General features: G+C 44.5%; 1 protein-coding gene across 1 annotated transcript in view; it reads left to right on the top strand.

The window, feature by feature from the left end:
- The window catches only part of capn5a (calpain 5a), a 107,894-nt gene that overhangs the window by 19,463 nt on the left and 63,474 nt on the right, over window positions 1–24,957 (top strand). Inside the window, exon 2 of the mRNA XM_072576846.1 lies at window positions 21,449–21,622. Coding sequence (XP_072432947.1) covers window positions 21,458–21,622 — 165 coding nt within the window. The 5' untranslated portion in view covers window positions 21,449–21,457. The remainder of the gene's footprint in view (window positions 1–21,448; window positions 21,623–24,957) is intronic.

Below are 24,957 nucleotides of genomic sequence, written 5' to 3' on the forward strand. Positions count from 1 at the left end.
GACACCTCTGTATCAGGTTGATTAGAAAAATCTGCAACCTGAAAGGGAATATCTGTGACACTGGATGAGGATGAGAGCTGTGAGTCTGAGCAAGACAATAAACTCTCCCCACAAAGCAAAACTATGTGTCTTTGATTCTGTTCACAAAGAGCTCACTATATGAAAACAAATCTCTCCTTGGCTATTCTCTTGTTCTTTGTACATTGCCACTGTTAATATCATTGAATTCTATGAAAAATTAAAGTAAAAGCACAACATTCTGATAATACTCAGCAGGTCAGGCAGCATCTGTGGAGTGAAAACAGTATTAACATTTCAGGTCAAAGTGACATTTCTTTTATTATAATAGAATTCTCTGCGGTGTGGAAACAGCCCTTTGGCCCAACAAGTCCACGCCAACTGTCCAGAGGACATCCGACCCAAACCCATTCCCCTACTCTATTATTCACATTTACCCTGAAGTAACACATCCCTGGACACTATGGGCAATTTAGCATGGCCAATCCACCCTAATCTACACATCTTTGGACTGTGGGAGGAAACCAGAGTAAACCCATGCAGACACAGGGAGCATGTGCAAACTCTACACCGGCAGTCACCTAAGGCTGGAATTGAACCCAGGTTCCTGGCACTGTGAGGCAGCAGTGCTAACTTACTGAGCAACCACATCACTATATTTCATTGGAACATTTCTGATCAATTCTTTCTTTTCATGAATCCTGTCTGACCTGTTAAATGTTTCCAATATTTTGCATACAGATCTCCTGTATTTTGCTTTTATACAGAAGAATAATTTCACTATCTCTGTGTCTCTTGTGTAACTTCAAAAACGCTATTCAAACTCTTTGGCAGTTTTTAATTTCCCTTGAAATATATCTGTAATGGAGCAGTTGTTTTTGTAAACGCAGAAGCCAATTTATGCACAGCAAGTTACCAAAAACAGCAAATGGGATTAATGGAAAATGGGATTAATGAACAATGGGATTAATGGACAGTCAATCTAATTTTTGGGGACTGACAACTGAGTAAAGAATGTAAGCTGGAACACAGAAAATCTTACGGTAAAAATAGTAACATCTATTTTGTAAAACGGGTTTGGTATTGGCTTAATAAAGTCTATAAATGGCAGCAGTTTTGCCATTGTGGCACTCCCTCAGTAATACTTGAAGTGTTTTTGTTAATGACTATTTCTGATGGTTTCATTTTGTTACACTTCTCATGAATTTTAAAAAATCACATGAAACCAGATGTTGCCATTGCTGGCAAGGTCAGCTTAGAAAATAGGTCCAGGAGTAGGCCATTTGGCACTTTGAGCCTGCTGAACCATTCAATATGATCATGGCTGACCATCCAACTCTTAGCTTCTTCCTGCTGTATCCCCATATCTTTTGATCCCTATTGCCCTAAGAGCTATAATTAACTCTTTCATGGAAACTTTCCATGTTTTGGCCTCAACTACCTTCAGTGACTTAGAGTCCCACAGGCTCACCAACTCTCTGGGTAAATAAATATCTCCTCCCTTCAGTGTTTATGCCCATCCCTAATTGCCCTTGAAGTGAGAGTGTTTCTAAGGCTCTGTCAGAGCTAATCACATTGCTGTGGGTCTGGAGTCACATGTCGGCCAGATCAGGTAAGGATGGCAGATTTTCTTCCCTACATGACATTAGTGAACCCGATAGATGTTTTTTACAACACTTGATGGGAAATTTGACAATTATCACCATTGATACTTTTACATCCCAGATGTATTTAAATCCTACCATCTTCTGGAATGAGATTTGAACCTCTGTGCCTACAGCATTAGCTTGAGCCTCTGCATTTCTACGTATAGTAGGAAAACACAGTGCTGGATTACTAGCCCAGTCACACTATCCCTCTAAATCCCTTCGGGTTGGGGAGACCAGAACTAGAGGGCATAGGTTTAGGGTGAGAGGGGAAAGATATAAAAGAGACCTAAGGGGCAACTTTTTCTCGCAGAGGGTGGTACATGTATGGAATTAGCTGCCAGAGGATGTGGTGGAGGCTGGTACAATTGCAACATTTAAGAGGCATTTGGATGGGCATAAGAATAGGAAGGGTTTGGAGGGATATGGGCCGGATGCTGGCAGGTGGGACTAGATTGGGTTGGGATATCTTGTCGGCATGGACGGGTTGGATCGAAGTGTCTGTTTCCATGCTGTATATGACTCTATGACTCTATTCATATACCCATCCAGCAACAGCTAATGAAACAGTAATTACTGCTCCTAGAACTCAAGAAAATCAGTTTCAACATTGAAGATACCTCAAAAAAGGAGCTGCTCTTATATCCATAATTTTTTTCTCATCCTCCATCTTGGATTGCCCAGATCTCGCACATTTTGTGTTGGAGGCAGCAAGTTTACAATGTGGTCATTTGTTTCCAGCTTCCTATAGAGATTTTTAAATGTTCGTATCAATTGACAAACTCTGTCCTTCAGGCTTTATTCTGCTTTTAGTCAACAGCTTAATTGGAGCATGGAATTGGCATTATACCGTGGTGAGGCAATGTCTTCCAATTAACAACTCAATGTATCATTACACAATGTTAAAGCAAAAATCAACCAGGTAGCCAGCCCCCTGTTAACTTCAAAGTATATCCTGGATAAAGTCTTGCCTAAGAGTATCCGACTTTTAATTTTAATTTTAAAAAACACTTTTATGCATTCCTGTAATTAAAGAACCCTATTCGTTAATTTTGAAAGGCAGTGGAGTGTTTTTGACTTGTCTCTGAGGTAGTTTTGCAAAGAAAGCATCTATTTTACTGCAGGAAGTTGGGAAATTGAAGGAACCAGTGACATTTTGAGGGAATAAAAGAGTATATCAAGGTCTTTTTAATTTAAGCAGATGGACTTCTTTGATATGTTTTAATTACAGTGCATAGTGACCCACTCCCCCTTTAGAGGCTTGGTTAACTCAGCTGGGGATGGTTAGTTTGTGATACATAGTGACACCAACATCATGGTTCATTTCTCATGTTACCCCCATGAAAGAATCTCCTTTCAATCTCTTCTCTCACCTGAAACGTGGTGACCCTTGCGTTAAATCGCCACCAGTCGACTCTGTAATGAGAGAGAAGCCCTCTGGTCTGGTAAGGCTATGGTGTATTTTATCTTTAGTGCCCCTTTTCAGGACAACATGTAGCTATTTTTGTAAAGTTTCTCTTTTTCATACCCCCTACCTATAGGATTTGTTGTTGCTGTGTTGCTATTTGGCTCTTGTTGCGTGCAGGTAGGCTGCTGAGTGTCCAAATTACAGCAGTGACCTCAGTGGAAGCATCTCATTGGGTTGAAGGCCTGATTTTTGGCGTGGTGTGAAGCCATGACAGGCGCTAGGTAAATTCAAGTTTTTTTTTGTACGCCACACATCAAATGCAATGAAGTAAGTGACATCCCACTGTGATCGTGAAGCTGCTCTATTCAATGCTGAATAAACTGCCATTGTAAGACTGGCCCATACCAGTAAACAGCAAAGTAGTCTGTGCAAAAACCTACCTTGGAGCATCCAGCTTCCTGAAGTAGGCAATCCATGGGAAGTGATGGCCTAGTGGTATTATCAATGGAGTACTAATCCAGAGACTCTCGGAACCTGGGTTCCAATCCTGCCATGGTAGATGGGGGAATTTGAATTCACTAAAAGTCTAGAGTTATGATGGCTATGAGTCCATTGCCAATTATTGGAGGGGTGGGTAACCCAACTCCTTCATTAATGTCCTTCAGAGAAGAAAACTGCTGTCCTTATCTGCTCTAACCTACTTGTGAGTCCAGACTCTCAACAATGTGGTTGATGCTTAACTGTCCTCTGTGCAATATATATATATGGGTAATAAATGCTTGTCTAACCAGTGACACCCTTATCATATGAATAGACTTTTAAAAAAAATCCAAACCCTTTTATAAGCAGTGCAAACTTCCATGGAGCCAAGATTAGAGTGGTGCTGGAAAAGCACAGCAGGTCTGGCAGCATCCGAGGAGCAGGAAAATCGATGTTTCGGGCAGGAGCCCTTCATCAGGATATTCCTGCATCCACTCTGATAAGCTGTCTAAAGATCTATTGATACCCTTAAGGTCAGAGAGCGATTCATGGGGAAACTTCCATGGGGAGCACTCCAAATGGATATTAAACACTTGTACCTGTACTTATCTGATATCTCCCGTTTTGCTTTCAGGCTTGAAGATTTCTTTCCGTTTCTACTCCACGTCAATCCCGGAGGATCAGTAAATCCACTCTGGTCACTTTTCTTTCTTGAGTTTGCAAAGTCCAGGGGTTTACCTGACCCCCACTGAAATGCATGGCAACTGCTCTCTGACTTTAGAGGTATCAATAGATTTTTAGACAGCCTCTCAGGGTTAGATGCAGGAAGGTTGTTTCCCCTTGTGGGACAGTCTAGGACCAGAGAGCTTCATCTCAGAATAAGGAGCTACAAGTTTAAAACAGAAATAAGGAGGAATTTCTAATCTCCGAGAGCAATGAATCTGTGGAATTCTTTACCTCAAAGGGCTGTTGAAACTGAGACATTCAGGTTTTTGTCTTAGTGTGGCTTGGTGTTTCGTGTTTTAAAACCATAGAATCCCTACAGTGTGGAAGCAGGCCGCTCGGCTCATTGAATCTACACCAACCCTCCAAAGAACATCCTGCCCAAACCCACCCTACGGTTGTAGGCCTGTATTTATCATGGCTAAACCACCTAGGCTGCACATCTTTGGACTGTGGGAAGAAACGAGAGCACCCAGAGGAAACCCAAGCAGACAGAGGGAGAACGTGCAAACTCCACACAGACAGTGACCCTGAAGGTGGAATTGAATCCAGGTCCCTGGTGCTGTGAGGTAGCAGTGCTAACCACTGAGTCACCACGAAATGCATTGGGATATTTTGTTATGTTAAAGGCACCATATTTAAACGTGCAAACTTCAGAACATATATCAGACATAGGTCATTCTGCTCTTAAAGACTGTTCCACTGTTCAATAAAATCATGGGCCACCTAGTTTAATCTGTTTATTTTCTGATTTGAACATTCCCATCTATCAAAAGTTTGGCACTTTCGTTTTATTAAGCAGACAACTTTGAGTCTCTTTCTACATGTTCAAATGTAAACAAATTCTCTAACAAGCAAGAGCAAAAGGAGAGTTAAAGACAATGGTTATGAAGGCTAGCTAAGATCCCAAGTTGTGATGATTGGTAAGGGGTCAATTGCCCCAGAAACACTTATCAACAAGTCAGAGGTCTTCTGTAGCATTAAAAGGACTTCAGTAAATTTCATGAAATACTTTGTCCAATGATTGCTTCTGAATGAATTTTTTTGGGAAGTAATGTACTCTACTGTTAATTGCTGGCTATGTCTTCCTGCCTCTATATAATTTACTAGCTTGTAATAAGTTTTAGTTCACATGTTAAGATCCGGCAATGTGACATTTTGTGTCATTGAAGTGGGCAGGATGAGCATAGCAGAAATCCCACACATTTCCATTGCCACATGCTGGAATTGTTGGCTCAGTGATGTTAAAACAAGACATCTTCTTTACGTTTTCTAGTTTTTAATTCATTGGAGCACTTTGGTCACTGCACTCCTTGGGTCATTGTGGGGGCTGCCTTGTCTCTGATTGTGGGTTTGCATGCCTAAGAGCAGGCAATTTGAGCTTCTAATTTAGATTGACAAACTAATGTAGTACTGAGGGAGCACTGCACTTGCCTTGTTTCAGATGAGACATAAAACAGACGCTGCATTAGCCCTCCAGTGGCAATAAATGATCTTCGATATAACACTGTGTCAGTGCCAAGCAGGGACAACTCACTGGTGACCTGCACACTATTTATACATTAATCTTCACCAATGAAAGGCACATTATTGTGTCATTGTAAGGGACAAGCAGGTAGTAAAGATGAGATAACAAGTAGATCAGGCCCAAGCTTAATGAATGATGGAACAGGTTCGCAGGGCTGAAAGGACCACTTCTGCTGTTGTGTTCCTATGAATAGCTGTTTCTGTGAACACACACACACACCCCCTCTGCTCTGTCTCCACAGCGTCTCTGACATATTTCCCTGCTCCCTCCAGCATCTATTCCATTGACTGTCCCCTTCCTTTGACAAATCAATCAAATGTGCATGTAGTGACAGAGGGAGCCTCCGTTACCATCTCACCTTGACAACGGAGACACCAGCGACTCCCTCAATGCTGCACACCAGGCACCAGCCTGAAGATTGGACTCAGATCTCATGGATGGGACGTTTTCTAGTTTTAATTCAGGGTGGAAGTATGACTCACAGATTGTCACTGAGTTCCGGCTTAGCCTGATGATGATATTGGTTGTAAATCACTGAGCACAGTCGGAGAAAACCACTAAAAGTCTTGCAGCGGCAGCTGTTCAATGGTAGATGATTTCCATCTTGCAGAGTCATTAATGAAGGCCACCTTCGGCTGCACTTCACTTGTTGCAGAGCCGAGCCTTCTCTGTATTAAAGATGATCTGTGTTGTTACAAAGCACTTAGAGCCTGAAAGTACATCACATGATAAGCTCCACCCTTCAGGGTACAAAGGACTAATCCCAGCAGGAGCTAACCAATTCTCCAAGAGTTACGTAGAGTATCTTAACCAGTGCTTCATTGATTATTCTTGATGTTAACAACATGTTGCTAACTAACTCGCACGTTTACAATTTGGCAAAATTGAGCTTGTCTTCTGCTAATATTGTATGGGCATCTTTCCTCATTTGGTACCAATAGCTGGTTCATTCACAGAATATGGACATCACTGGCTGGGCCAGCAATTATTGCCCATGCCTAGTTAGCCTTGAGAAGGTGGTGGTGAACTGCCTTCTTGACCAACTGCAATCCATGTGCTGTAGGTAGACCCACAATGCTCTATGGGAGGGAATCCAAGGATTTTGACCCAGTGACAGTGAAGGAACGGCAATATATTTCCAAATCAAGATGGTGAATGGCTCAGAGGGAAACTTGCAGGGGGTGGCGTTTCCATGTATCTGCTGCCCTTGTCCTTCTAGATGGTTGTGGGTTTGGAAGGTGCTCTCTAAGGAGCCTTGAACTGCTGCAGTCCTTGTGGTGTAAGTAACCCACAATGCCGTTAGGGAGAGAGTTCCTGGAATTTGACCCAGTGACACTGAAAGAACAGTGACATAGTTCCAAGTAAGGATGGAATGTGCCTTGGTGGGGAGATTTTAGTGACCCTCCCTGGGATTAAAGGCTTTAGAGTTAACATTTGCAATTGTGTTCGGATGTGTAATGATCAATACAGAGGTAAGGCACTTGGCCCAACCTGTTGCAGCTATCTCTTTGATCCATTAGTCCCATTCCCCTGTCCCATTTTACCATACAGCCCTGTAAATTTGTCTTATTTACCCAATTCTCTTCTGAAAATTGCCACTGAATCTGTATCTGTCACCTTTACTGACAGTGTGTTTCTGCTCACAATGTGATTAATGCTCGTTCCTTGAAATAAGTTGAGCAGTATCTGTGGAGAGAAATCAGAGTTGACATTTTCAAAACTGAAGAAGGGTCACTGGACCCAAAATGTTAACACTGATTTTTCTCCACAGGTGTTGCCAATCCTATTAGGCTTTTCTAGCAATTTCTGTTTTTATATCTGTACAAAGACCCATGTTTAGACATACTTACAAGTTATCATTTTTTCGTGGGGGGGAGAAGGATTGGGGATTTGGTCAGCTCGTTTCTGATTCCTCAGGTGGCATGTTTTCAGTTTGTGGGTTATTGAGAAATCTGCAGAATTTATAAGGATATAGCAATAATGTGAGTGTCACATGAACATGTAGAGAGAACTGGAAAAGAGCAGAACCTCTACCAGAGAGTTGAGAGAATGTGTGTGTTCACTAAGCTGCAAATAAAGAGGGTGTGCAAACATACCAGAGACTTGAGAATCTGCAAGTGGGAGAACAATTAGAATTAATCTTCGGGTAGTATAACAGAACTGACCTTAAATCAAGGTGAGGTTTATAACTACTCCCACTCACTATCACCCTTTAGTATCTGTTCCTTTGGTTACCTTTTGCTTTTTTTTAAACATAATTTGGTTTTATTGTTAAGTGTCCCACCCACCTGAGCACCGATATGTTGACCTTGTGGGGATAGAGTCATAGAGTTGTACAGCACCAAAACAGACCTTTTGGTTCAATTCATCCATGCTGACCAGATATACTAAATTAATATTTTGTCAGCATTAGGTCCATATCATTCTAAACCCTTCCTATTCATGTACCTATCCAGATACCTTTTAATTGTTGTAATTGTACTAGCCTCCAGCACTTCCTTTGGAAACTCATTCCACACACTCATCACCCTCTGCGTGAAAAAGTTGCCCTTTATGTCCCTTTTTTAAATCTTTCCCCTCTCACCCTAAACCTATGCCCTCTAGTTCTGGACTCCCCGACCTCAGGGAAAAGACCTTGGCTATTCACCCTATCCATGCCCTTTATAATTTAAAAACCTCACCCCCTCAGCCTCGGATGCTCCAGGGAAAATAGCCCCATCCTATTCAGCCTTTCCCTGTAGATCAAGCCCTCCAACCTTGGCGACACTCTTTTAAATCTTTTCTGAACCCTTTCAAGTTCAACAACAATTTTTCTACTGCAGGGAAATCAGAACTGTATGCAATATTCCAACAGTGCCCTCACCAATATTCTGTACAGCTATAACATGACATCCCAACTCCTATACTCAATGTACAGTATGTTTCACTTGTGGTCAGTTTGTACATGTGGTGATTGCAATGAGGTCAGCCAAGTGGACCGCATAGAATATGAGTTCCCTGATTGGGGCTGTTAGCCTGATTGAATCAGGGAGCCCTGGCTGACAGATATAAATTGGAGTGTCAGACATGTTCAAACTCTGAGAGCTGGCTCTGAGGGAGCTGGATCAGTGTTAAGGACTCTCCATGTGTAAATAAAGGGTGACTTGGTGACGGGATACCACCTCTGTGGATAATGCAATGTTTGCACAAACTGTGTAGAGATGAAGTGGGCCAATTGTTCCATTCTTGTTTCTGATGGCTAGGTGTGGTCTGGAAGCCTAAAACTCCTTAGTCCTGTTGTAAATCCAACAAAGTATTAAGCTAAACAAATAATGGCAATTCCATAGCGCCAATAATGTTGTCAGACAGGTGACAGCAACTTTATTTTAAATTGAGTTGAATGATTTATTGTACTTCAAAGTGAAAAGTACAGTTAAATATAGTTAAAAGCTTCAACTATTGCCACAGTCTGGCACCATTTTGAATAGTTTAAGAATATAAGAATAAAAAGATGTAACTGAGAGTCTATCCTTGATCACTGCCTCCACCAGGAGCCCACCAACGACACCTGAGCCTCCACCCCTTCTCCATTGGCTCGCAGCTGCCGGTGCTGGACCCACCAACAGGGGGAGTCCCCACCCTCAATTGTCATCTCTTCATTGCTGGGCCCACTCTCCCGATGTCGCCAAGTCCCATGTTGAAACTATACTCCCCCACAACCAGGAGTCCCTAGTTCTGCTACTTCTACTGCCTCGCTGATAACCAGGAGTCCCCAGTTCTGGGCCCATGGCAAATAGGAGCTGCCTCTGCCTCCTCATTGATGAAACAGGAGTCCCTGCTCCAGGCCTACCAAGGGTCCCTGGCACTGCTGCCACCTCAATGGCACTGGGGGTCCCCCTCTGGGCATACCACACTGCCGTCACCACCTTCATTGCCAGGAGTCCCCACTCCGGGCATACCACACTGCCGTCACCACCTTGCTAATGCCAGAGGTCCCCGCTGTTGGTCCACTGCAACCAGTAGTTCCTGGCTCCACTGCCAGGCCAGATCAGGGCAGGCCAGCACCGCTGCCTCGCCAAGCATCCTGCTTTGTCCGTCCTCCTCCAAAATGTCACCTGCCCTGATAAGAAGAAAATGTAGAAAATAATAAGAAAAAAAGACAAGAAGGGTAAGGAGGAAGGGAGGAAGTGGCTGGCCTGGAGCAGATGGGTGCAGGAGGCCGAATGCTGCGCACCTTGCTGGCACCCACACCTTGGGAGATTTTTATTTCATTCTTTCATGATATGGAAGTGGCATTGGCTGGGCAGCATTTATTGCCCTTGAGAAGGTGGTGGTGAACTGCCCTCTTAAACCGCTGCACTTCATGTGCTGTAGTTTTACCCAAACTGCTGTTAGGGAGGGAATTTCAGGATCTTCAAAAACTGAAGGAACAGCGATATTTTTCCAAGTTAGGATGGTGACTGGCTTGGAAGAGAATGTGCAGAAGGTGGTGTTCCCATGTACCGCTGCTCTTGCCCTCCTAGGTAGAAGTGGTCATGGGTTTGGAAGGTGCAGTTTGAGGATCTTTGGTGAGTTTCTGCAGTGAATCTTGTGGATAGTACACACTGCTGTTACTGAGCATCAGTGGCAGAGGGAAAGGATGTGTGTAGATGTGGTCAAGATTAGAGTTGTGCTGGAAAAACACAGCAGGTCAGGCAGCATCCGAGGAGCAGGAAAATCGACGTTTCGGGCAAAAGCCCTTCATCAGGAATCATCAGTATGTGGATGTGGTGCCAAAGAAGTGGGCTGTTTTGCCCTGAAAATTATGTCAAGGATCTTGAGTGTTGTTAGACCTGCAGCCATCCAGGCACATGAGGAGTATTGTGGATTGTGGACAAATGATGCTATGATTCTGTCTATTCATGATATCTCCAAGCAATTCACAGCCAAAGAAGTACTTTAGTTTTTGAACTCTAAAGCAAGTGAGGAATTGTAGTCACCAGTTCTCACAAAATCCCCCACTACAATTTTAAACGTAACCCAGTCATTCTTTCTTTAAGTTCACTGAGGCTAAGCATTGGTCAGGACATGAAGTAGAACTCTTGTGTTCTTTGAATGCTGGGCACAGATAATAAATACTGCTCTAAACCTCAAGGCAAAACTACCAGAATATTTCATTTGAATTGGATGTTGTTGACTATAAAGTGGTTTCCTGTGAGTTCAGCTTTTGAAGCCAATATATTATCTTTACTTTGCACAAAAGGTCATTTTAAAAATGTATTTGAAAATTGTTCCCCACACATGCACACTGCTTCCTTCCTTCCATTATTTTATTATTTTACAAATTAATCCAGGAGATTTGAGCCAGTACTGGATCTCCTCCAACTGTTCTCTCACTCGGGTTGTTGAGTGGTAGATACTACTCTCAACATTGAGGTCTTTGCGGTGATCATTCCGGAGCTTGTCAGTGGCAAGAATCCCGTCCCAGATTCTTGGAATCAGGAAATCGTACAGTACAGAAAAGGGACTTTGGCCCAGAAACTGAGAAAGAAGCTAAAAGCTTGTGGCATGTAACTCAGCGAGTGGGTCTAAAACTGGCTTAGAGGGTGGAGGCAGAGGGTAGCGAGAGATGGTTGTTTGTCTGACCCGAGACTGGTGCGTGGTTGCACACCACATGACTCAGAGCTGGCTCACTTATTCTTTGTGACATTCATAAATGTTGCAGATGAGATGGTTGGGGAATGGTAAGTAGGTTTCAATATGATGCAAATATTGGCTGGTGGTTGACAGTGAGGGGATGTACTTCGGAAGAAGGAACAAGACAAGAGAGTACTCAATGAATGGTAGGACACCAGGAAGCTCCAAGGAACAGAGTGGTCTTGGGGTGCCTGCCCAGAGATCCCTGAAGGTGGTAGGGCAGGTTAATGGGGGAGTTAAGAATGCTTACATTTATCAACAGTGGCGTAGTTGAAACTTTACAGAACTATGATGAGGCCACAGCTGGAGCACTGTGTGCAGTCTTGTCCCCGCACTATCGGAAGGATGTGATTGCACTGGAGAGGGTGCAGAGGAGATCCACCTCTGGGATCTGCCTGGGATGGAGCAGTTCAGCGATTCAAGAGCGGTTGCATAAGCTCAGGGTGTTTTGTTTGCAACAGGGAGGGCTGAGGGAGGCCTGATAGAGGAGTATAAGATGAGGGGCATGGACAGGGTGGATAGGAAGCACCTGTTCCCCTTGGTTGAAGGGTCAATAATGAGGGGTATAATTTTAAAGTGAAAAACAGGAGGTTTAGAGGGAATTTGGGGAAAGCCTTTTCACCCAGAGTGTGGTGGGGGTCTGGAATGTGTGGCTTGGGTATTTGAGGTGGAAACCCTCATAACCTTTAAAAGAAACTTGCAGAGGCCTTGAAGTGTTGCAACCTTGAATGTAATGGACCAAGCGTGGGGGAGTGGGACTAATGTCTGTCCTAGTATATTTTTGCCAGTATGGACTTGATGGCCATCAAACACATTTTGGACCAATATTAACCTGGCTTTCCATCCCAGCTCTGGGAAGCTGAGGCCATGAGCTGGCTGCAGAAAAGTTCCAAGGAGAAAGTGAGGACTGCAGATGCTGGAGATCAGTCGAGAGTGTGGTGCTGGAAAAACACAGCAGGTCAAGCTTATGCCTGAAACATCGATTCTCCTGCTCCTCGGATGCTGACCTGACCTGCTGTGCTTTTCCAGCACCACACTCTGATCTGCAGAAAAGTTCTGCTTTGTAAGATAAACACAGATCCCATGAAGTTTCATGTCAGAGAAGTTTAAATGGATTGTGTTGAATGTTTTTTGTAGCTGTCTGTCAGATATGAACGCCATTTTGAACTCTCCACAACCGCCTGATGAAGGAGCAGCACTCCGAAAGCTAGTGCTTCCAATTAAACCTGTTGGACTAAAACCTGGTGTCATGTGATTTTAATTTTTTTTCCCGTTTGAACAACACTCTGAATGAGTTATTGTCTTAGCCTGACCCATTGCCTCTGATAAATGTTGCTGTTTTAACACCAACTGATTTAACAGGTATATCTTGTTTAAATATCTCTGTGTAGGAATTTAGTTAGACATTTGTCAGTTGGTTTCTAGTTAAGTAGTGCCTTAAGTAGGATTCTGTCCACGTGATTAAAGATTGATCTCGTTTAACAACCTAGTGAAGGGAAGTCAGCTTCCAACTCGCATTAGGACTCCAGTCCCCAACTCCCAGATAAATCCTGGATTGGGAAACTGAGCCGCAAGGTCTAGGTGAGCAGGTCTGAGACTGGGACACCCTTTATACTGTCTGCCATTAAAGACCTCTACCTGGGTGTCAATAGAACTATTACAAAAGGTCAAAGTTGAAGGATAACTAATGGGGGTCAGAATGAGCAAGTCCTGGGTTCAAACCTTTCCCATGATATTGAATTAGTCATCTAGGCTCACACTCCAGTGCAGTGCTGAGGGAATGCTGCAGAGCCAGCGCTGTTACCTTTTGAAAAAGATGCTAAAACTTAGCCGTGTCTGGCCATTTTGGGTGAACACTGAAAGATCCTGTGGCCCTATTTTGATATTGAGGGGCTTGCGATCACAGTTATAGGCAGTCAATCATGTGTATTCAATTTTCTGATAGGAGAAAGTGAGGACTGCAGATGCTGGAGATCAGAGCTTAAAAATGTGTTGCTGGAAAAGCGCAGCAGGTCAGGCAGCATCAAAGGGGCAGGAGAATTGACGTTTCGGGCAGAAGCCCTTCTTCAGGAATTAGGAGGGTGTGCCAAGCAGGCTAACATAAAAGGTAGGGAGGAGGGACTTGGGAGACGGGCGTTGAGAACACGATAGGTGGAAGGAGGTTAAGGTGAGGGTGGTAGGCCAGAGAGGGGGTGGGGGTGGAGAGGGCGGGAAGAAGATTGCAGGTCAAGAAGGCGGTGCTGAGTCTGAGGGTTGGGATTGAGAAAAGGTGGGGGGAGGGGAAATGAAGAAACTGGAGAAATCTACATTCATCCCGTGTGGTTGGAGGGTTCCTAGGCGGAAAATGAGGCGCTCTTCCTCCAGGCATTGTGTTGCTATGGTCTGGCGATGGAGGAGGCCAAGGACCTGCATGTCCTTGATGGAGTGGGAGGGGGGGTTAGAGTGTTCAGCCACGGGGCGGTTGGGTTGGTTGGTGCAGGTGTCCCAGAGGTGTTCTCTGAAACATTCCGCAAGTAGGCGGCCTGTCTCCCCAATGTATAGGAGGCCCCATCAGGTGCAACAGATGCAGTAAATGATGTGTGTGGAGGTGCAGGTGAATTTGCGACAGATATGTAAGGATCCCTTGGGGCTTTGGAGGGAAGTGAAGGGGGACGTGTGGGCGCAAGTTTTGCATTTCGTGTGGTTGCAGGGGAAGGTGCCGGGAGTGGAGGTTGGGTTGGTGGGGGGTGTGGATCTGACGAGGGAGTCGTGGAGGGAGTGGTCTTTCTTGAACGCTGATAGGGGTGGGGAGGGAAATATATCCCTGGTGGTGGGGTCTGTTTGGAGGTGATGGAAATGACGAAGGATGATACGATGTATCTGGAGGTTGGTGGGGTGGAAGGTGAGAACCAGTGGGGTTCTGTCCTGGTGGCGATTGGAGGGACGGGGTTCAAGGGCGGAGGAGCGGAAAGTAGAGGAGATGCAGTAGAGAGCATCGTCAACCACGTCTGAGAGGAAATTGCGGTCTTTGAAGAAGGAGGCCATCTGGCTTGTTCGGTATTGGTAGCCATAGGCACCCGCATGGGACCCAGCTATGCCTGCCTCTTTGTTGGATATGTGGAACAGTCCATCTTCCGCAGCTACACTGGCACCACCCCCCACCTTTTCCTCCGCTACATCGATGACTGTTTCGGCGCTACCTCGTGCTCCCACGAGGAGGTTGAACAGTTCATCCACTTTACTAACACCTTCCACCCTGACCTCAAATTTACCTGGACCGTCTCAGACTCCTCCCTCCCCTTCCTAGACCTCTCCGTTTCTATCTCGGGCAACTGATTCAACACGGACGTTTACTATAAACCGACCGACTCCCACAGCTACCTGGATTACACCTCCTCCCACCCTGCCCCCTGTAAAAATGCCATCCCATATTCCCAATTCCTTCACCTTCGCCGCATCTGCTCCCAGGAGGACCAATTCCAATACCGAACAACCCAGATGGCCTCCTTTTTCAAAGACTGCAATTTCCTCTCAGACGTGGTTGGTGATGCTCTCCACCGCATCTCCTCCACTTCCCGCTACTCCGCCCTTGAACCCCACCCCTTGAATCGCCACCAGGATAGAACCCCACTGGTCCTCACCTACCACCCCACCAACCTCCAGATACATCGTATCATCCTTCGTCATTTCCGCCACCTCCAAACAGACCCCACCACCAGGGATATATTTCCCTCCCCTCCCCTATCAGCGTTCCGGAAAGACCACTCCCTCCGCGACTCCCTCGTCAGATTCACACCCCCGACCAACCCAACCTCCACTCCCAGCACCTTCCCCTGCAACCGCAAGAAATGCAAAACTTGCGCCCACACCTCCCCCACTCACTTCCCTCCAAGGCCCCAAAGGATCCTTACATATCCATCAGAAATTCACCTGCACCTCCACACACATCATTTATTGTATCCGTTGCACTCAATGTGGCCTCCTATACAGTGGGGAGACAGGCCGCCTACTTGTGGAACATTTCAGAGAACACCTCTGGGACACCCACACCAACCAACCCAACCGCCCTGTGGCTGAACACTTTAACTCTTCCTCCCACTCCGCCAAGGACATGCCAGACCATGGCAACACGACACCTGGAGGAAGAGTGCCTCATCTTCCGCCTAGGAACCCTCCAGCCACAAGGGATGAATGCAGATTTCTCCAGCTTCCTCATTTCCCCTCCCCCCACCTTATCACAGTCCCAACCCTCGGACTCAGCACTGCCTTCTTGACCTGCAATCTTCTTCCCGACCTCTCCGCCCCCACCCCCTCTCCGGCCTATCACCCTCACCTTAACCTCCTTCCACATATCCAATTCCTAACGCCTCTCCCCCAAGTCCCTCCTCCCTACCTTTTATGTTAGCCTGCTTGGCACACTCTCATCATTCCTGAAGAAGGGCTTATGCCCGAAACGTCGATTCTCCTGCTCCTCGGATGCTGCCTGACCTGCTGCGCTTTTCCAGCAACACATTTTTAGGCTCAATTTTCTGATAGTTTATAATAGATTAGCTTTATTGTCACATGTACTCAAATGAGCACAGTGAAAAGTTTATAAGTTGCTACTTACAATGTCATCTTAGGTACAAAAGTACCCAGGTACAGATTCTTCAGTTACAAGATCTTATAAAAATGGAGAAATAAAAAGTCTAGCATCTAATAAATAAAAGTTGTGAACAATGGCCTCCCAAGTCAAACCACGCTGGCACCTCGCCTCCAGTCCGCACTGGGACTTGGCTCCAGACCATGTTGGGCATAATGAGTTTGTATACTGCAGCGGTTTAGATTTGTTATAAATCATATGTTTGTCATATATTTTCTACAGCCTGCAGTGATTGAAACAAAGTTAGCCAGGTGGATCGTATTGAGTACGAGACTTCCGATTGTACGAACCTGGACCAATTAGGGAACCCTGGCTGACAGAGATAAACAGGAGATTCAGAGAATCTCCTCACTCTGGGCACTGACATTGAGTCAGCTGTATTGTGCATGTGTGAGAAAAGGGTAATTTGGTGATGGGATACCAGCCTCCATGGAGTTATTTTAATATGTATTAGATAAACTATATGACTGTGACAGTTGGGGATAGTTCACCAATTCCAGAGGACAGACATGCTGTTGGTACAGAGCGTGTCAGTCTCATTGTGGTTGAGAAGCAGTAGCTTGCTTTCCAGCTGAGTGTTAGAGACCTCTTCCCTGGGTCTTCCTCCTTCTCTCCTGCTTCGTCTTCCATCTGAAGAAGGCAGTTGTCTGAAGACCACCCCATGAGGACCACCCGATGAGGACTGCTGCCTCCAAGGGTCTGCCTGGTGAGGAGTGCCCTCTGCCCCTTACCACTCGGTGCTAGCCCCTAATTCTAGTGTCAATGGATTGTCTCAATCCTTTTGACAACCTCTCATAACATCAGGGTGACCGTTGTTCCCCTTACTCACCCCATTAATTCCTTCTAAGACCAAAGCCGTCTTATTTTTGAAAGTACCCATCATAATGGGGGTAGTGTGTAGCCCATTAAACTTTTTGTTCATGCTTGTTGGAGGTTAGTTACTGCTGTAACACAGTTAAATGAGGTCTCACGCTGCTAAATGTACCAGACTAAAGAAAGACTAAGGGGACCTCCATCTTCCTACGCAGGGCTTTTCCTCTGGTGTGAATGAGTAATTTTCTGTTCTTTATCTCTGTTCTTTCTAGGAGCATTCTGTGTGAAAATTGGCTGCAATTTTTTTTCTGCATTATTACAGTGACAGTAATTCAAAAGGCACCTCATTGGCTGTGAGGGTAATCCTGGGGTCATGGAGGGTTTGAAATAAGCAAGAGTGAATACTTGATCATTTTCTCTGATTCTGTTCCTCTTTCTTCTCCCACCTCCCCCGGGACCCCTCAAATGCTTAAGGCAAAAAATATCCTTTATCAGTGAATCGCTCAAGCCATTAGTCCATCTATTCACAGGAGGTGAAAGATTTATATATTCACTGATGCTGCCAATCCAATCTGATAACATTAGCAGTTAGCTATACAGAGATTTTATCTCGAGCAATGTATAATTCACTTTGGATGCTCTTCAAATGGAAAGTGCTTTGAAAGAAAGCCCATCCAAATAGGATGTAACTCTGCCCATTTTGATTGGAAATAAGGAGTTTAGCCTTTTGATCCTATTCCACTGCTCAGGGAAAGAATAGCTAATCTGTAACCTAACTGCACCTACCCACATTTACACCTTATCAACAACTGCAGCTTGCATTTATATAGTGCCTGTAACATCACAACATATCCCAAAATACTTTACAGAGTCATCATACAATTAAGATTTGACTTGATTTTGGTTTGATTTATTGTAGTCACGTGTACCCAAGTACAGTGAAAAGCTTTGTTTTGTGAGTACAGACAGATCTTAGGGTGCTTAAACAGAGTGAGACCTACAAGGTTATGGCTGCATGGGAGGTGCACAAAACAAGATCAACATTATTTAAAGTTGGAGAGGTCCATTCATCAGTCTGATAATGGCAGGGAACAAGCTGTTCTTGACACAACGCCAACTAAAGAGAAGTAAAAACAGATGTCCAGAAAGGTGGTCTTATGGAACATTGTAAAAGATGAGGGATAGAGCCGAGTCGGAAGAGAATTCAAAAGCATCTCTTTGTTTTTCTTCAGCCATGGGATATGGGTGTCGCTGGCTGGGTCAGCATTTATTATCCATCTCTAGTTGCCCTTCAGTAGATGGTGGAATGTTGTTGGAGCTGCACCCATCCAGGCAAGTGGGGAGTATTCCATCACACTCCTGACTTGTGCCTTGTAGATGGTGGACAGGCTTTGGGGAATCAGGAGGGGAGTTACTCACTGCAGGATTCCTAGTCTCTGACCTGCTGTCTTAGCCACTTTATTGATAAGGCTGGTCCACTTCAATTTCTGGCCAAAGGTAACCCCCAGGATGTTGATATGAGGGGGAATTCAGTAATGTTGCTGAATGTCAAAGGATGATGGTTAGATTGTCTCGCTTTGGAGATGGCACTTACATGGTGTGAATATCAGTTGCCACTTGTCAGCCCAAACCTGGATTTTGTCCAGCTCTTCCTGCATTTGGGCACGGATTGCCGCAGTATGTCAGGGGCTGCTTAACAGCTAAATGCATGGCTACAGCAAGTGGCATGATACTGAAGATACTGAAGAAGCCGGAATTAGAGGAACAGTGATTTCGCCGGAGCTGGCTTAGGCTAAAGAAATAGGGAGGCTGAAGCCATGGAGGAATCTTTGGAAAAGCATCATGCACACATTCATTCGTAATTATAGCACGGCACCTGATTTGCTGTTCATCAGATAAAAGTATCCGCACTCAATTAGCATATCTGATTATTTTCTAAAGATGTTGATTGATGTTTTAATGTTCTATTTAGCTTGGCCACACAAGTCTCGTTGGACCTTCACTGTTTCTAGATTATCATTATTGAGAATGTATTTTGTTATATCCTTTTGGAGTCAAAGTTGATGGCTGTTCATTCCATTGATCTTTGTATCATCAAATAACATGGTTAAGTGGCATTCTTCCACATTGTTTAAATCATTAATGGAAGATATTAGCAGCAATGGTAGACATTCCAAGCCTGTTCTGTCAATTGAATTTCCAACACTGCACACTATTGCCTTTTTATAAAGGTGGGAGACAGGAGGTGGAGAGCTTTCGGGAGATACAAAGTTAAAAATCACACAGCAACAGGTTATAGTCCAACAAGTTTATTTGGAAGCACTGGCTTTCAGAGCGCTGCTCCTTCATCAGGTGGTTGTGGAGTATAAGATCGTAGGACACAGAATTTATAGCAAAAGTGTGATCTAACAGAAATTATATATTGAAGAAGACCTGGATTGTTTAAGTCTCTCATCTTTTAGAATGACCATGTTGGTTTCAGTTCTTTCATATGTAAACTGTTGGACTCCAACCTGGTATTGTGTGATCTTTTAACTTTGTATCACCACAGTCCAACACCAGCTCCTCCAAATCCCAGCTTTCGGGAGGGAATTCCACATTGCAGAAGTGAGACTGGGTGAGGCAAGGGGGGTAATTTGAAAATGAGAATGAGAATTTTATAATTGAGTGTTTTAACCAGGAATCAATGAAGTAAGACCATGAGGAGTAGGAGTAGGCTGTTCAGCCCCTCAAACCTGTCCCATCATTGAGCAGGATCATGGCTGATCCAAATTCCTCACGTCCACTTTCCTGCCCTTTCCCCATAACCCTTGATTCCGCGATTGATGGAGAATCTATTTCAGTCTTAACTAAACACAAGGACTCTGTGCACCCCCACCCACCCACCGCAGGTCTCTGTGGCAACAAATGCCAAAGACTCATATACCTCTGGGAGAAGAAATTCCTTCCCATCTCAGTCAGAAATTGATGCCTTTTTATTCTGAGTCTATTCCCTCTGGTCCTAGACTCTTTCATGAGGAAAACATCCTCTCAGCCTTTAAAAGAAGGCAATGTCCTAGTGGTGCTATCACTATTATCCCAGAGACCCAGGGAATGTTCTTTCTGGACCTGGGTTTGAATCCTGCCATGATAGATGGTGGAATTTGAATCCAACAAAATCTGGAATTAAGAGTTTAATGATGACCATGAATCCCTTGCTGTCAAGGGGTAACCCATCTGGTTAACTAATGCTCTTCAGGGAAGGAAACTGCCATCCTTATCTGGACTGGCCTACATGTAACTCCAGAGCTACAGAAATGTGGTTGACTAAATGTTGTGACCCCTGCTCTGGGCAGTTAGGGGCAGGTATTAAATGTTAGCCTGACCAGTGTGTCTTTGAGTTACAGTTTTCTCTACTTAAAAATGAGGACTGCAGATGCTGGAGATTAGAGTCGAGAGTGTGGTGCTGGAAAAGCACAGCAGGTCAGGCAGCAACCGAGGAACAGGAGAATTAATGTTTCGGGCAGAAGCCCTTCATCAAAAAAAAGCCCTGTCAAGCCCTTTAAGAATCCTATATGTTTTAATGAGATCACCCCTCATTCTCCGAAGCTCCAGTGAATAGAGTCCTAACCTTTAAGATAATCCAGGGATCATCCTTGTGAACCCTGTCTGACCTGCCTCCAATGAATAAGGGGACCAATACTGCTGACAGTGCTCCAGAGTGGTCTCCCCAGCCTCTTGTCCAGCTACAGTAAGACTGCCCTACCTTTATACTCCAACTCCCTTGAAATAAGGGCCAACATTGCAATAGCCCTCCTGATTACTTGCTGCGTCTGTGTGCTAGCTTTCTGTGTTTTGTGCATGAGTCACTTTGTGTTGCCGTTTTCTGCAGTTTTTCTCCACTTAAATAATGCTCTGTCCTTTTGTTCTCCCTTCCAACATGAACACCTTCACGTTTTCCCACATTATACTCGACTTGCCAACATTTTGTCAACTTACTTCACCTATCAATATCTCTCAATAAACTGCTTGCATCCCTCTTGCAATCTGCCTCACCCAGTGAAGGCAGAGGTCATGGATGAAGGGGATTTGGTGCAGGTTAGGATACAAGAATGTGGGTTTAAAGTCACTATCACTCCTTGATTGCATTTCCTGAAGTAGTTAAGCATCCCCTTCCCGTATGAAAGTTTAATTACATTCGTTCAGGCAATGAGCTGAGTGATGGCATGGTAGCTCAGTGGTTAGCACTACTGTCTCACAGTGCCAGGGACCCAGGGTTCAATTCCATCCATGGGTACCTGTGAAATTTACACATTCTCCTCATTGTCTTTGCATATTTCCTCCAGGTACTCTAGTTTCCTCTTGTCCAATGATGTGCTGTTAGGTGGATTGGCCTTGATAAATTGCCCAAAAGTGTCCAGGGATGTGCAGGCTAGCTAGATTACCCAGGGGAAATGCAGGTTTGTAGGGAGATGGAACTCAATGGGCCAAATGGCCTGCTTCTCCATTGTAATGTTTCTATGATTTGGGTGATGATTTGATTTGCGTGCTTTATCTTGTGTCTTTGCCTGTTGCAGGTTTGAAGGATGTTTGACTCGGTGAAGCCTTATGGAAACCAGGATTTCTCCACCCTGAAGAGGGAGTGCCAACAGCGCAACCAGCTGTTTGAAGACCCTTTGTTCATTGCCGATGATGAATCTCTATTCTGTACAACAGCATTGCTGTCCAATGTCCGCTGGAAACGCCCAACTGTAAGTTGTTTTCTGTCTTCCTTCCTGAGGCTGTTGTTGCTGGAATACAGAGTACTATTTACTGACTTGACTAAAACCAATGGGCTCATTAGTGGAAACTACTGAGCCTGGGGCAATTAGGAATTAAGGACTAATTATTTTTGCCTGACTTGAGTGCCCTCCTTCAATGCAGAACAGTTCATCTTGTGCAAGACTATAATGTTTGACCAACCTGTTTGGGTTTGTTATGCTGGAGTCCTATTTTGGGTGCCATATATAAGCAATGGTATAATGGCATTGGAGGCAGTCCAGAGAAGGTTGGTATGAGGTATGGAGGGACTGTCTTATGACGAAAGATTGGGCCTGAACTCATTGTAATACAGAAGAACATGAGGTGACCTTATTGAAACATGCAAGATTCTTTGGGGTCTTGACAGGTACGTACAGAAAGGTTGTTTCCCCTAGGATCAGAGGGTATAATCTCAGAATAAAGGGTCACATATTTAAGACAGAGACAAGGAGGAATTTCTTCTCTCAGTCTGTGAATCTGTGGAATCCTTTACCAAAGAGGGCTGTTAAATCTGGGTCATAAAGTACATTTAAGGCTGAGATCGATTTTTAGTCTGGAAAGGAATCAAGAGTTGTGGGGAAAAGGTAGGAAAGTGGAGTTGAGGGTTATCAGGTCAGTGCCAATCTGATTGGATGATGGAGCAGATTCAATGGGCTGAATGGCCTCTTCCTGCTTCTATGTCTTATGGACACATCTCTATCACAGGTGGGAATTGAACCCAAATCTTCTGATCCAGTGGTGGGGACATTACCACTCCGCCACAATACCCCTAGATTTGTGTAATATGTGTGAACCAGTGAAATGAATTGCATTAAAGCACCATATTAGCCTGGTTAGCGAAATTTTAACCCCTTGGAATGAATGGGGCATGAGAAACAAGATGCAAAAGTAACCACGGGGCAGATGGCAGGCAGGGGTGGCTCAGTGGTTAGACTGCTCCTTACAGCGCCAGGGATCCGCGTTCGATTCTAGCCTCGGGCAACTGTCTGTGTGAAGTTTGCACATTCTCCCCAAGTCTGCATGGGTTTCTTCTGGGTGCTCTGGTTTCCTCCCACAATCCAAAGATGTGCAGGTCAGGTGAATTGGACATACTAAATTGACCATAGTGTTAGGTGCATTAGTCAGGGGTAAATATAGAGTAGGAGAATGGGTCTGGGTGGGTTACTCTTCAGACGGTCAGTGTGGACTTGTTAGGCCGAAGGGCCTGTTTCTATACTGTAGAGAATCTATTTTATGTTAAATGGCTGTGAAACAGATAATCGACATTAGGTGCAGGAGTAGGCCATTCTGCCCTTCGAGCCTGCACCACCATTCATTATGATCATGACTGATCATCCTCAATCAGTATCCTGTTCCTGCCTTATCTCCAAAACCCTTGATTCCACTATCCTTGAGAGCTCTATCCAACTCTTTCTTAAATGAATCCAGAGACTGGGCCTCCACTACCTTCTGGAGCAGAGCATTCCACACACCCACCACTGTCTGGGTGAAGAAGTTTCTCCTCATCTCTGTCCTAAATAGCCTACCCCTTATTTTTAAGCTGTGTCCTCTGGTTCGGGACTCACCCAACAGCGGAAACATGTTTCCTGCCTCCAGAGTGTCCAATCCTTTAATAATCTTAAAAATCTCAATCAGATCGCCTCTCAGTCTTCTAAACTCAAGAGTATACAAGCCCAGTCGCTCCAATCTTTCAGTGTAAGATAGTCCCACCATTCCAGGAAATGACCTCGTGAACCTACGCTACACTCCCTCAATAGCTAGAATGTCTTTCCTCAAATTTGGAGTCCAGAACTGCATACAATATTCCAGGTGCAGTCTCACCAGGGCCCTGTACAGCTGCAGAAGAACCTCTTTGCTTCTATACTCAATCCCTCTTGTTATGAAGGCCAGCATGCTATTAGCTTTCTTCACTACCTGCTGTACCTACATGCTTGCCTTCATTGACTGGTGTACAAGAACACCCAGATCTCTTTGTACTGCCCCTTTACCTAACTTGACTCCATTTAGGTAGTAATTTGCCTTCCTGTTCTTGCCACCAAAGTGGATAACCATACATTTATCCACATTAAACTGCATCTGTCATGTATCTGTCCACTCATCTAATCTGTCCAGGTCACCCTGTAATCTCCTAACATCCTCCTCACATTTCACCCTGCCACCCAGCTTTGTATCATCAGCAAATTTGCTAATGTTACTATTAATACCATCTTCTATATCATTAATATATATTGTAAAAAACTGCTGTCCCAGCACTGATCCCTGTGGTACCCCACTGGACATTGCCTGCCATTCCGAAAGGGAGCCGTTTATCACTACCCTTTGTTTCCTGTCAGCCAACCAACTTTCAATCCAAGTCAGTACTTTGCCCCCAATACCATGCGCCCTAATTTTGCTCACTAACCTCCTATGTGGGACTTTATCAAAGGCTTTCTGAAAGTCCAGGTACACTACATCCACTGGATCTCCTTTGTCCATCTTCAGAGTCACATCTTCAAAAAATTCCAGAAGATTAGTCAAGCATGATTTCCCCTTCATAAATCCATGCTGACTCTGACCTATCCTGTTACTGCTATCAAGATGTGCCGTAATTTCATCCTTTATAATAGACTCCAGCATCTTTCCCACCACTGAGGTCAGACTAACTGGTCTATAATTTCCTGCTTTCTCTCTCACTCCTTTCTTAAAAAGTGGTACAACATTAGCCACCCTCCAATCTGCAGGAACTGATCCTGAATCTATCGAACTCAGGAAAATAATCACCAACGCATCCACGATTTCTCGAGCCACCTCCTTCAGTACCCTGGGATGTAGACCATCAGGCCTCAGGGACTTATCAGCCTTCAAACCTAACAGTCTCCCCAACACCAATTCCTGGCAAATATAAATTCCCTTCAGTTCAGGTCCTTTAGCCACTGTTACCTCTGGGAGATTGCTTGTGTCTTCCCCAGTGAACACAGATCTGAAGTACCAATTCAACTCTTCTGCCATTTCTTTGTTCCCCATAATATATTCCTCTGTTTCTGTCTTCAAGGGCCCAATTTTGGTCTTAACCATTTTTTTCCCTTTCACATACCTAAAAAAGCTTTTACTATCCTCCTTTATATTTTTGGCCAGTTTACCTTCGTACCTCATTTTTTTCTCTGCGTATTTCCTTCTTAGTAATCCTCTGTTGTTCTTTAAAAGCTTCCCAGTCCTCCATTTTCCCACTCATCTTTGCTATGTTATACTTTTTCTCTTTTGACTTAATGTGTTTCTTAACTTCCCTCGTCAGCCACGGCCACACCCC

Source organism: Chiloscyllium punctatum, chromosome 9, assembly GCF_047496795.1.
Source record: "Chiloscyllium punctatum isolate Juve2018m chromosome 9, sChiPun1.3, whole genome shotgun sequence".
Taxonomy (NCBI): Eukaryota; Metazoa; Chordata; class Chondrichthyes; order Orectolobiformes; family Hemiscylliidae; genus Chiloscyllium; species Chiloscyllium punctatum.